The sequence below is a fragment of the Quercus robur genome, chromosome 2, assembly GCF_932294415.1.
Source record: "Quercus robur chromosome 2, dhQueRobu3.1, whole genome shotgun sequence".
Taxonomy (NCBI): domain Eukaryota; kingdom Viridiplantae; phylum Streptophyta; class Magnoliopsida; order Fagales; family Fagaceae; genus Quercus; species Quercus robur.
Window position 1 is genome coordinate 16,410,387 of NC_065535.1, and position 13,976 is coordinate 16,424,362.

The window sequence follows — 13,976 nt, forward strand, 5'->3', positions numbered from 1 at the left end:
AGAAAATAGTAAATCAAAAAGAAGTTTTTCACAAAACACCCTTAACTTAATTTTATTTGATTGGGACCTTTTTTGGCCCCAATCCTTTTAGTTTAACGGTGCTAATCGCTTTGTTTAATGACTTGTGATATATTTGACTAAGGGGAACGGTCAAAATCAAAGCTTGAGAACTCCTTTTTGAGGTATCAAGCTTCAACCTTTCTTTCTCTTTTTAGTCTTTCTTTTGCTGTTTAATCTATTTTTCTTGTTTTGTTTATGCTATAACATGTTTGCTTAGTCTTATGCTTGTTTGATGTTTATAAGCATGCTAGGTTGTTAGAATTAGGGTTTTTTTTTTTTTTTTTTTTTGCTCTGTTATTCTATTTGTCAGTTTCTAGATAAGGGTTCAGGTGTGTCTGTGTATGCATACTTTTGTATGCACACGTAGGCTCAACGTATGTGTACGCATACAACTGACCTGCGTACACAGGCCTATGTATGCACATGCATACTAGTGCTCAGAAGCCCTAATTTTGATTTTCCTATTTCTTTTACTTTGTTTGTTTTACCTAATATGCCTCTGTTTTAACCCTCTTCTATGCTTTTGAGTTGCTTTTTCTTTATTCACATGTTTGTTTGTTATTTTATGCTAGATTAGGGTTTTATGTTTGTTTTTTTTGCTTCAAATCATGAACATGCATTCACATGCCCATTCATGATGCCATAAGTGTTGCAACGTAAGTAATGTAAGTTATGCATTCACATGAACATGCATATTGATTGTTTAATCCTCCTTAATATATGTGCATGAAGTTAATGCCATGTTTTTATTTATGATATGATTTGCTTCGCTGCCATGTTTGGGTTGCTACCTTGCCTTGAGATGTATGATAGGATTTCACATGTTAGATGTATGCTAGGGTTTGTATATGTGTGTGGTTTGGCTCTTTATTGCTTTATGGATATATATGTGTTTTGGGATGAATGATGTCATGTTTATATGTTAAATGCATGCTAGTGTGTGTGTGAGTTAGGATACAAGTGTTGAATTTGTTTTTAATAAGGTTAAGACTAAGATACAAAAATGGGACGCCAACCTTAGGGTTGGGCGATCTTGGGTGCCTAACACCTTCCCAAGAACGAATCTAAATTCCGAACCCATACTTTGGTAGTAAAATCAAAGGTCCTTCCTCGAAAATTACACTATATATATGGTTCCTAGACCATTGCAAAAACTAGATGGCAACTCCAAACCCTTGTGTCCACACTTTTACATTAACTTTTCTTGCCCCATGAAGCCTCTGCTATCTTGGGTATACCTCTCGAACGCCATTGCCCACCTGATAAAATTGCTTGGGCTCACTCCCCATCGGGTTTGTTTACTGTAAGCAGCGCCTATAGGCTTCTCATTTCCTATGACTCAATCGGCCAAGCAGGAAGCTCAAATGTTGAACCTCAAAAACAATTTTGGAAGGGAGTTTGGAGGTTACGTGTTCCTAACAAGATCGAACACTTTATTTGGCGAGCTTGTAATGATGCTTCGCCAATAATGAGCAACCTCTTTCACTGGCAGATTACTTCCTCAAACAAGTGTGAGCTTTGTCAACTCTGCCTAGAGGATCCGTTGCATGCTTTCTGGTCTTGCAAGGAAGTGGAAAGTGCTTGGAGTTCATTCAATTACTTCCACCAATCGAGCTCTCCCCAACCTTTGAATTTTAGTGACTTACTCTCTCAGTTTTTGCAGGTTCAGGAAGATTATCGAAAGGAGGTGTTCACTATATCAGCTTGGTTCTTGTGGAATAGGAGAAGCGCAATCCACTTTGGTCGATCGGTGCACCCCACTGCAAATATCATCTCCTTGGCGGGTAACTTGCTGCAAGATTTTTTGGCAGCTCAAGAACTGGATCTAGTGGTGCCTTGACCTCCCATCCTGCATCAATAACGTCCACCTAAGCTAAACTAGCACAAAGTGAACTTCGATGCAACCGTTTTCAGAGCTGCAAACTCGGCTAGGATTGGGGTAGTTGGTCGAGATTAAAGGGGTGAATTTGTTGGCGTGTTGTCTGTTTTTATTCCGCTGTTTCATTCCATTGCTAATATGGAAACTTTAGCGTGTCGAAGAGCAGTTGAATGTGCTGTTGAGATTGGGCTTCGAAGAGTAATTTTTGAAGGGGATTCAGCCATGGTTATCAATGCTATAAATCAAGGTATTGCTGGATTTTCAACCTATGGAAACGTCATTGAAGACATTCACTGTCAAGCCGTGGTTTTTCAGTCATTCAAAACTAAATCATATCTCAATATCATAAATAATTAATCACAATATATCAAACAAAATAAATCACAAAAACTAAAAAGTTTACATACTTCAAGTTTTGAAAGGTACATTGGTAAGATAACATTTAGTTAAACGGGTCAAACAAATTCTGTGGGTTGGACACGAACACGACATGTTTATTAAATGGGTCAGTCATGTCAACTCGAATATGACATAAAACTGTTAAACTTAACCCGTAACCTGTTAACTTCGTGTTGTGCCGTATTTGTGGCTCATGTCGAATTGTGCAACCCCTATAAAATAAATAATAAATAAAAAATAAAAACTAAGGACCTGATTACTCTTTTATTTTCCAAGGTTGCTTTTTACTCTTATATTTGAGAGCTTTTTTTATCAACATATTTGGTAAAAAAATTTCCCAAAATTTTAACTGGGATGATAATATTAGTATATCTTTCTTTTTTTTGGATACAAAATACAAATTTTACCCTAGTCTATTTAAATTTATATGCGAGTGAAACTCCTTTTTAGAAACTTGAACTCCGACCCTTCCCCTCACACCCCACAAGCACTTATACTTCTTCTTTTTAGAGAGTTTCAACTTATACTTGAACTCCGACCCTTCCCCTCACACCCCACAAGCACTTATACTTCTTTTTTTTAGAAAGTTTCAACTTATGGCATCTGTTTCTGATGATAGTTTTTTATCATCAAATCAAGACATCAATCAGTTTTTAATGTAGGCGGGAATTGAACCTCAAATCTCTTATACAACCATTAAAAACTTTACCAGTTGAACTAACTAAAACCCACCACAAGTAGGGGTGTCCAGAGTACCCGAAGACCCGACGGAACCGATCAGCCCGACTAGAACCGACCCGTCACGGTCGAACCGACACCTCCGACGGGTCGATGACGGGTCCCAATCATCAGAACCCGACCCCGACGGGTTGAGTGGCGGGTTTCGTCCTCCAAAACCCGATCTACCCAACCCGCCCGACAAAACCTCTAAAAGAAAGGCCAAAATCCGGCAACATTTGGGCTTCTCAGCTCTGATCCGGCCATGTTTGGCCTTCCGTCACTCAGATCCGCTCAAATCCTCACTCAGATATGCTTAAATCCGGTGACTCTAGCCTAGATCTACTCAAACTCAGCCAAACTCCGGTAAGCTCGACTTTAACCCGGCCAAATCTGTTTAGATTTCGGCCAAATCTCGGCCAGATTTCCATAGATACGACGGAATTTCGGCCAAATCTCATTAGATCCGGCCAGATTTCGGCCAAAATCCGGCGAAATCACAAAACCCGAAACCGACCGATTATTACCCGAAACCCGATACGACCCAACCCGCTTGATCTGAAACTTCCCACGGGTCGGTTGCGGGTCGAAATTTTTCCCACCCAAGAAGGTCGGGTCAAGTCCAAGTTGGGCACAAACCCAACCCGACCCATGGACACCCCTAACCACAAGCACTTATACTTAAACACACATATATCTCTACGTTTTTTTCCTTTGCTTTTTTGGATATGAATTTTTGTTTTCCTAATAACCAATAAATTACTAACAATTGACCAATAAATGTGACATTTTTCTTAAACCCCTAGCTTAAAACCATGTCCAATTTTTGCCCCAGGTACTGGAACATGGTTTAAGCAAAGGGATTTCTTAGGAACACGTAGCGCGTATCAACACCGTTAAATAAAACAAACTGGACATATTCAGATTTCAGACACGACGCAAACTAAAATCCTTCATCAAATCTTCCTCTGTAGACATGTCTTGTTCCCACCGTTGATCATTTTCACCATAGTCCCAACTCCCAACCGGCCCTGCTTTCATCAAACCCCTAACTGTTGGTGTTTTTGTGTCAGCAGCGCACAGAAAAAGTAATGAAATATCAGTGAAAAGTGTGAAAACCAAAGCAAAGATCGAATTTTGTTGGGTTCGCAGCGATGACGAGCAGTTGGAGAAGAACATTGGGAAATGTGAGGTCCTTCATTGGCAATACCATGGGAGGCCTTAGAGGAGGAACAAACTTGGCTTCTTGGGCTGTAGCTGGAACCCTCGCTTATTTTCTTTGGGTCAAGCCCTCTCAAGACCTCAAACGCGAACAACAGGTTTTCTTTCTTTCTTTCTCCTATATATATTTATTCATTCATTCAATTAGCTTTCTCATTGGTCTCAGGATTATTATTATTGTTGTATTGTAGGAAAGGGCTGCGCTTGCAGCTTCGGATCCTAATCGCTACATTGAGAAACGAAAACCAATTCCTGACCCTCAGGTATTGCACAATGTTCTTCATTACTTTCTTATTCATGGGTTGTGACATTTTTTTTTTTTTTTTTTTTTGGTGGGGTTTTAAATTTGATTGGGGGAATTGGTTTCAGGAAACTGGTTTGATATATGGCAACAAGAATAGAGTAACTACTAGTAAAAAGGAAGAATAAAGAGCAGGACATGGGAAACTTGTAAGTGGGACCTTTGATGGGTTGTGGTTAATTTGGCCATTAGTTCAAGGTTCATAAATTGGGTCTAGTTGATATCTCTTACATTCATATAATGGGCTTATTTTATTTGTTTTTGTATGATGCAATAAGAATTAAGAAATATAATATCAAGTTTTTGGCGACCCTTTAATGACATGTTTGCTATTTTGCTTGGCCAAAAGAAAATTTGAAGTTATATAGATTAGCTCTCCTCTTGCATTTTAAGTACTATGTTTCAAATTATGACAAATCGGTGTTGATTATTAGAGCGAGTATGTTAGGAATATAAAATAATTGTTGTAATTCCTTTAGTTATGTAGTTAGCTAGTTGGTTGAGATTAGAATGAGTTAGTTAGGATTTGAGCACATGTAGCTCATTTAACACATAGCTTAATTCATAAAGCACATGTTGAATTAACTAACCAATTATCTTGAGCCATGTGGGCCAATAACATTAGAGCTAGTCTCCTATAAATACATGATTGTAATTCAACATTAGATATCAATTGAAAAATAAACCAACTCATTACTTAAGTGCATTAGTGCATCTTTCTCTCTTAATCTCTTGCTCAATATTTCTCTATGGAGAGTGACTACCTCAAATTAAGTCAATTTTCCTACAATTCCCTTCAATTCCCCTATAATTCCTATCCATCCCCATTAGGAACCACCGGGTTCTTTACAGCGTATTTGGTGACAGAGTGTGTCTATATCCCTTGTGGCACATATGCTAATACCTTAGGAAAAAAATTGTTATCTTCTGGTTTAGTTTTCTGTACCTTGGCATGAGCATGAAGCCATAAATTGCTTATCCTGTCTAGGGTGAATGCCCCTGGATTATCCGATAACTGGTTTTAGCGGGTGGTGTCAGTTGGCCGTAGGTTGTACTAACTAGAGGCGAGTTGAAATGACCCTTTTTTAGAAAGGTTAACTGCGTTATCAAAAAAAAAAAAGCTTTTGGTTTAGTCTTCACAATGTGAAGTTTTTGGTAGGATGGCAATTCTCTGTGATTAGTTTTAGAAGGTAAGTACCCACAATCAATTGGCTTTGATCGTTCAAAAAAAAAAAAAAGGCTTTCATCATACAATTTGTTATACTATGATGAAATGTGAAGTGTGTGATCACATGATGTTTTATATGACATCATAGTTACCACCTTAACAATGGCACAGGTGGCCAAGGGGTGGGATTGGCAGGGGATTGGGTCTGAGTCTTTGTAAAATAAAATCATTAAATAGTAATGACAATAGTTGTTGAATGTGCTTATCTCAATTAAAATTAGTGTATGATTCTGACTTCTGAGGCTGTGGTGTAGAATGCATTATTGTACTAAGTACTAAGTTTTGTTGTGTAGTTAAGTTGGTGTAGCTTCGGTTGTAATTATGTCTACTCTTAATTCCAGTTTTGTCAAACGTGTTACTCCTGGAAAAATGACAACTTTCATGTACAACCCCAAGGGGTAGCACAATTGACTGAGTGGCAGTCCCATGAAGAAAAGGTCTTTAAGTAGTAGTTATTCCTGACCACTATTCTTCCTTGCAATTTGTGCTATAGGGTGTTTGCAAATCTCTAGGGGCATAGATTGTTTATATATTCACACTTGGAAGTAAAAGATCGTGTCCTAGTTTGCATTTCAAAGAGCACTGAAGATTATGGAGGTGGCCATGGTGATGCAAGTGCCCAGTAAGGGCATCAATAGACCATTGGTATGAGATCAATTAACCAATTTGATTTTGTCCTGTATTCGAAAGCTTCCAACTTCTCACGATTGGCTAAAGCTCTAAAATGAGGACTTCCTGGGATAGCCAAAACTGAACAGTGCATAGGTTGATTGATGAGGACATAGGCACATAGCTCTTGGTGTTTCTCTTTGAAAACCATGCATTTCGCTCAAGAAGTATGTAAGTTTCAATCCAATGTGGCATCCATATTCTTGATGAGATTCATGTATGCATGTGGAAGCCTTAGCACCTTAATGAGCCATGAATCCCCTAATCATTTTGCTTTTTTTTATTTGGAATTCCATGTCTAGGTTGGTTTTGAAGGGTTTGCAATGTTATGTACCTTCTAAATTTGTTAAATAACCATTTTTACCAGTTTTTATTGAGTAATGGCTAGAGTTCTGCTGGTGGCAGCTTAATCTAAATCTGTTAGTTTGTGGCTAAGATTCTCAATAAGTGCTTTGACATATTGAATAATATCTTGGACTGGGTGTCAAAAATTATTTAGGATTCTCTAGAGTTCTTACAGTAACACCACCATGGAGTATCCAAAATTCATCCATTCATTTTTAAATCAGAGGACTGGATTTTGTCACGTCATCAATAATTTAAATAAATACCAATAATACCAATATGGTGATAGTCAATGTTTTTAAATGTTGATGACACGATAAAGTCGAATTGACTCATTTCAAAATGGATAAATAGGATTTTAGGAACTCCATTTATCCTTAGAACTCTAGAGGATCCTAATCCCTCAATCCATACTAAGAAAAACCATAATGAATTAAGCATTGTAGACTAGATTTAACAAAGTATGACTTTGGTACTTGGTCATACCCAAGGGTGCCCACTATGGAACTGTTCCAGATCCCCCCCCCCCCCCCCCCCCCCAACAAATCTTTTTTTAAATTTTATTATCCTGAATCTTCTTATAATTGTGCATTTAATTTTGGTAAATTAGTTTAATCAAAACCCTTGGGCTGTTGTTATGAAAATATGCAGTTTTAGAATTCTATAGGATCTCTGTGAACATGTTTGTAGCTATAAAAATGAGAGATAGCAGGTGGGCAAGTGCTTCTCTTAGATTTGGGATCATCATGACAGAAACATCTATTACTAAATGTTTATTTTTTATTTTTTGTCCCTTTCTTTTTGTCAATTCTATTTTCTTTTGGTTTTTGTTAGTAAATGCCATAAGGGTACATGTTAAGGAATAATAAATGCTTAAATATGAGCTGTAATGCACATTTTTAAGAAAAAGAAAATACTCTTTACAATCATTCATTGCCATGCACACACACAGTCATTGTGGTCGTGTGTTTTTTCAAATATTTGTGCATAGTGTGACTTTATTTTTTGAGAAAATGTAGAAAAATATTATTTGATAAAATACTAAATACACCCAAGGTAGTCAAGGCGAAAGGCGACCTTTAGGCGCCAAGGTTTTTTTTCGCCTGAGGTGTGAGGCGACAAAAAGTCTAGTCAATTAAAGCAAGGTGCCAAGTTCTAAATATTATACATATAGAACTTATATCTTATATGTATCTAATGTATTGAAATATTATAACATTTTTTTTTTATAAGTATTGAAATATTATAACAAAGTGTTTTTGACATGTGTTGCATGAAAGATCTAGGTCTATTAATTGATTTGAAAATAGCTTTAACATGGTTTAAGGCTCTATTGATTATTCTAACAATAGGTTCTACAACAAACTCCTATAAATTAATTGATCTAACAATAATTTTCTAAAAAAGCTTGTGTAAATTAATTTATCTAAAAATAGGTTTTAGAATAAATTTCTAAAAATTAGCAATCTAACAATAGGCTTTAGAACAAGCTTCTTTAAAAAAAAAAAATTTTAAAAAAAATTTCTCAGGCTCTTGCCTTAGAGCCTTAGAGCCTTAGAGGCACCTTGCCTTACTTGAGTGCCTAGGCGAGCACCTAGCTCAACCTTGGCCCTTGGCTACCATTAATACACCTTAACTTTTGTGCCCCTAGGCCAGGGGAATGGGCATGTTGGCATCATTATGTTCCACAAAATGCTGTCAAGGGCCGATCTTTGGCTTACTTCTTATGGGTGCATCCTACTGTCTTCTTTTCTTCTTTACAGGGTGTGCTTGTTAGTGGTAAAACTTATTTCATTGTGTTATTTGTGGCATGTAATAAACTAAAATTACGCACCAATTATATATTTAGAAATTTGTATATGAGAAGTTTTATGGTATGTCTGGATCTGGAACTAGACCAGGGTTGCATATATTTTATATAATGAATATAGGACAATATGTGAGGTAGGAATGGGCTAGGCGGAAAGAGACTTCTGTGTCCCAAGCCGAGGGTTGGTAATATTGGACATGACTCGCAAACATGACATAAACTCAGTAGGTTAGGATTGAGGTTTAGCGGATTCATGTCAGATTCGCATTGACAAAATCATGTTCCAAGCTTCTAGTGGCCACAATCTGCTAGGGTAACCTTGACGTACTAGAGCAAACTACCAAAAGGCCGCAAGTATAATTGAGTCTCATCTTTTGTCGTGAATGATAATTGAGAACACTTTATTGCACTTGACCATGTTGGGTTCAAAGCAAAAACCACTCTTCCTCTACACCTTGAAGATGGTTGTTGGAGAGGTTGATGAAACAAACTGTGCTATTTTAAGCTTGCTTTAAGATTTTATACTTGACTTGAAATTTACTAGTTGAAATTAGTTTATTACATTTTGAGAAACCTAATCTAATTGAGCTCAATTAAAGGTCATTCATTATCATTTGTTAGATTCATAATTAACCTTATACAAGTTTTGAAGATATACAAACCAAGCTTTGATTAAACTGTGGTACGCGATAGCAAGGTTGAGACTTGAGAGAACGGACAAGGCACTAAATGATAACCTATTAAACTTGTAATGGCCATGAGCTCAAGTTAATTTATCTCTCTCTATTATATGTTTTGAACGAGCAAGTACAAGCTCTTTCTGCCCTTTTATAGGAGTAAGGGAGGAGGAGCTACATGATATCTGTTAAACCTGTAATGGCCAAGACATTGTAATTTATAGATCAATATTTGTGAAAATCCCATTAGCTTAAAACACTGCTAGATGCAATCAAGCTATTGAGCTCCTTAACGTCCTCAAGTCTACATGTAGATGAGAAGAACACTAATAATCTAGCTAGGTAAATTAACAAAGAGAGAAATAAGTCCGTAAGAACACTCTTGTCATGGGCCTCGTTTGGGAGTTTAATGGGAGGGAATCCGGTCCATTCTTTTCCCTTATAAGCTCATTTTTAATCCCTCCAAAATTAGGAGGAAATAATGGGAAATAGAGTTTGTTTTAATGAATTTTTATTGAAGTTCCCATAAAACCCATATTTTATTTTTAATTACAAAAAAATATATCCCTATGTTTATTAAAGAAATGGTATGATAGTAATGTTCTCATAAAAGAATATATTTCCATTCAACTATTTAACAAGATCACTTTTCATTTCATTCGCTTTCAAACATCCAAACAAGAGAAAAATAAAAATTTAATTGCTTTCCATTCTTTTCATTCCTTCTCTTTTCCCTTTATAAACTCTCAAACATATTCCTTGTTCATTAAAGACTTTTCCCCAACTAATTGTCTTTACCATTAAGCTCATCTTTGCCACATGCACACCTACTAAATAGTCCTTTGATTAACCAAGTAAATGTTTGAAGATCTATCAATGTAGATGCCTTATTCTCGGGGAAAATGGGTTTTTGCTCTTATTTTTTAAAATATCTAGCCTAATGTTCCTGTTTTGAAACTATTAAATACTGTATCCCTATTTTGAAACTCGACATTAGCAATGTCAAGTTCTATGCATATTTTGTCACTTAATTTTTTTTGAAAATTTAAGTGAAACTCAATATTGCTAATGTTGAATTTCACTTAAAAATATACATATAACTCGATTTTATTAAAATCAAGTTTCAAAAACATACATGCGCATTCTGCTAAATAACTTCAAAACATGAACATTGTGCTAGATATTTAAAATTAAAAAAAAAAAAAAAGAAGGGTCAAATGCCTTTTTTTTCCCCTTATTCTCTAACTACAATTTGGAAAGAAAAACTATGGTTATACTTAGTATGGGTTTGGATTCGGTTGTTGCGTTTTGCGTTTACGCTCCTTTTTTTTTTCTTTTCTTTTTTTTTTTCTCTGCTGCTGCACACGCGTTTAGGGGGCAAACGGCTACTGTTCATGAATAGTAGCCGTATATTGTTGACTTTTCAGCCCCTTTTATCAGTCTTGTGGTCCTGTGAACAGTGCACGGGACCCACAAACTTCACTTTTCAGCAATTTTTTCATTAAAAAGGGTCTCACAGTACTATTCACACATTTAAAAAATTATTTTGCTACAGTGTTTTCAATTTTCAGTTTCAGCAAAATAAATTCTATCCAAACGGACCCTTATGTGAGGGCTGTAGAGAAAACTACCCAGAAGCGTCATCTAGGCCTGGATGCTTGAATGGACGTGAGCCTACATATGTCACATTTCATGGGCTCTTGTGATTGGCTTTAAAAGCCTAACAGAGTCAGTATTTATTTATTTTATTTTATTGAGATAAAAGATAGAAGTATTTATATATTTAACAAAGGAAAAGATGTAATATAGCCATCTTGTTGGGGGGTTAGGAGGGAGAAGGTTTACTATGTTTCCGTTGCATGCTTCCTCTCCCTCACATGAGGGTGGGCCCCCCCTCACATGAAGGTGGGCCCCATATGTGAGGGAGAGGAAGCATGCAATGAAAACATGGTAAAATTACTCGTTGGGAGGGGGTGGAAACCAAGAAGTAATTATTTAATACCTTGTTAGCAATGGTTTTATCTTTCAATTTAAAATTTTAAAGTTTCAATAATGTCAATGTAATTTAACCAGTCTAATTTGTACCTTTACTATATCTTTATTTATTTCTAATTTTTTTTTTTTTGAGATAGTTTCAACCTATGACGTCCGCTCTTGATGATAGCTCTTTGTCATCAGACCAAGACACCAATCAGTTTTTGGTGTAGGCGGGGATTGAACCCCAGATCTCTTATTCAACCATCAAAGACTTTACCAGTTGAGCTAACTGGAACCCACTATTTATTTCTAATTCAAGTTATAATAGAAGATTGAGGATTTGAATCCTGTCTCCTTTGAAAACATTTTAAAATTCTAATTAAATTACAGACTCTTGACTTTTGGTACATCTTTATTAATTATATATACATTGAAACTAAAGTAAATTAAACTTACATATCTATCTAGACATCAAAAAAATTTCCATGTGAATTGCATGTGGTACTTTGACAACTAAAGAACTTACAAAAGCATTTTATTCATACAAAATTTTTAAAAAAGATGTAATCATTTTTTTAACACTCTAATATGCCAATTGATGTTAGGATATTTTTAGAATTAAAATAGAATGTACCTTATTTTAGAGTATTCGCATCAATTTATACAAAAATTTCTGTCTATTATAGCATACAAACTTATTTTTTTTCTATTTTACATACTTTTCAAAACACCCAATATCAAATTATCTATTTTACACTACATTTTATTAAAATATCAAATTTTCTTGATTTTTAAAATTGTTTCTTTTTCTTCACACACAACAACCACCATTTACTCTATGATTTTTCATCCTTGAAATACGTAAGAAATAATAAAAAATTAATTGCAAAATAAATAGTATCAGTATAAATTTATACGATTACTATGACAATTATGTAGTTTTTACACAATTTTACATAACCTAACGTGGGTAAATTTTTAGTATGGTGGGCTAAAATGTGGTCATCTTTTTATTATACAAGCAATTGATATGACTCTTAATGCTCAGATATTTATTTATTTTACTGAAATTAGAATGGCTTTTTAAAGAGCTAAAATAAAGAAATTATACAAAATTGGATTGTATAAATGCGAAGAGAATCATCCTACTTACCTGCTTTGTGGGCCACATAGGTGAGACTGTGAGAGGACATGTTCACATCTCGCTGGACCCACAGTAAGTTGGGCCTGAATGAATCTACTGGATACGCTAGCGAGTTATTGGTTTGACTGTCTCCGCCACTTGGAGCTTGTTCACGTGAATGTGACTTGCTCGTTTATCCACGTGTTCGGCTCCTACCTGCTTTTTTGTTAAGTCCTGGCCCCGGGTCAAACGAAACTTCGGGGAAAACCTTTTTCAGAAAATTCAAACCACATTTTGAAATTTAAAAAAAAAAAATTCTACTTCATTTGAAACTGCGAAAATATAACATAGTCGCTGAAATGACTTAGACTTCTATGCTCTCTTTGATCACAATTTTCCTATTGCTTTTAGCTATTTTGACAAGTGTGGCTCGGATCAAATCATGTTTCTCTATCTCATAGTGCAGGCTCCTCCCACAACGGAAAAAATAAAAATAAATAAAAAAATCCCTCTTTCTCATTTAATTTTCATGGGTTTATTTTGAATATTTTAAAAAAAATCATTTTCCTTAATAATATAACATTTTAAAAAGTTATATATTTTCTTTCTAGATGAGATTAAACTAATCCAATCGAAAGCTAAGTACATGCTTGAATGAATTTATTTTTTAAAAAAAATAAAAAGTTAACAATAAAAATAAGTTATTATTTTAACCATAAGATTTTTTGTGAAAATGTTGTGGATAACATTTCTCATAATTATATATGTTTATAGTTATTTCTTTTATTAAATTCTAATTTAGTATCATATTTATGTTATCTTTTCTTTTCTTTTCATTTTTTTTTCTAGTAAAACATATTTACATTATCTTAATATAATGTTATAAAAATTCAATTAATTAAACATTTAATACATTTAGTATATGCATTTTTAATTTTTTTAATAAATAAAATATTTTACAAGTTTATTAAGGAGATAATATTTCATATATTCCCTTGTTCACTTACTTAGTCCTTAAAAAATAATAGTGTTTATTGTTTCATATTTTTAAAATTTGAAATCAATTTTTTTATTTAAATATAATATACATACATGCAGATTATATATGGTGATATTATATATATTTAGTAAGATCTAATCATTCAAATTGAATTAAAATATTAATCGATAAAAACAATTCAAGATTACAATAAAAATATGAAAAGTATTGATGTGTAATATAAATACCAAACATGGAACTAAATATATTGATTTCAACAATTTCATTTTTATATATAATGACAAAACATCATAACAAACTAACAATTTTATTATTCATAAAAGTATTAAAGTGAAGTTAAGAGTGTTATTAAACCTGGCTCGGCCCGGCCGATCAGACCGCTAACCCGGTGACCTAGGACCTAGACCGATCCGAGTCATCAATTAGTAAATTAAATAAGAAAAAACCTAAAGAAATATAAAAAATGTACTGCTCTCTTACTTTTCTGCCGATTCACATTAGTATATCAATTCCCTAAACTTGCAACTATCCATCAATTTTTTGCTATAAACAAATCACTTTTTAGTTTTG

At 34.6% G+C, this 13,976-nt stretch overlaps 1 protein-coding gene across 2 annotated transcripts; it reads left to right on the top strand.

The window, feature by feature from the left end:
- The first annotated feature begins 3,917 nt into the window (after positions 1 to 3,917).
- LOC126712642 (uncharacterized) lies at positions 3,918 to 7,307 on the top strand. 2 transcript variants are annotated; one of them, XM_050412049.1, is made up of 3 exons: positions 3,918 to 4,374; positions 4,468 to 4,539; positions 6,299 to 7,307. In XM_050412049.1, the coding sequence occupies exons 1-3, from the start codon at positions 4,210 to 4,212 to the stop codon at positions 6,323 to 6,325; spliced, it is 264 nt and encodes an 87-aa protein (XP_050268006.1). In that variant the 5' UTR covers positions 3,918 to 4,209; the 3' UTR covers positions 6,326 to 7,307. The 2 variants fall into 2 exon arrangements, with proteins under 2 accessions (XP_050268006.1, XP_050268005.1); XM_050412048.1 differs by lacking the exon at positions 6,299 to 7,307 and adding an exon at positions 4,646 to 4,900 and having other exon boundaries at positions 3,937 to 4,374.
- Positions 7,308 to 13,976: the final 6,669 nt, after the last annotated feature.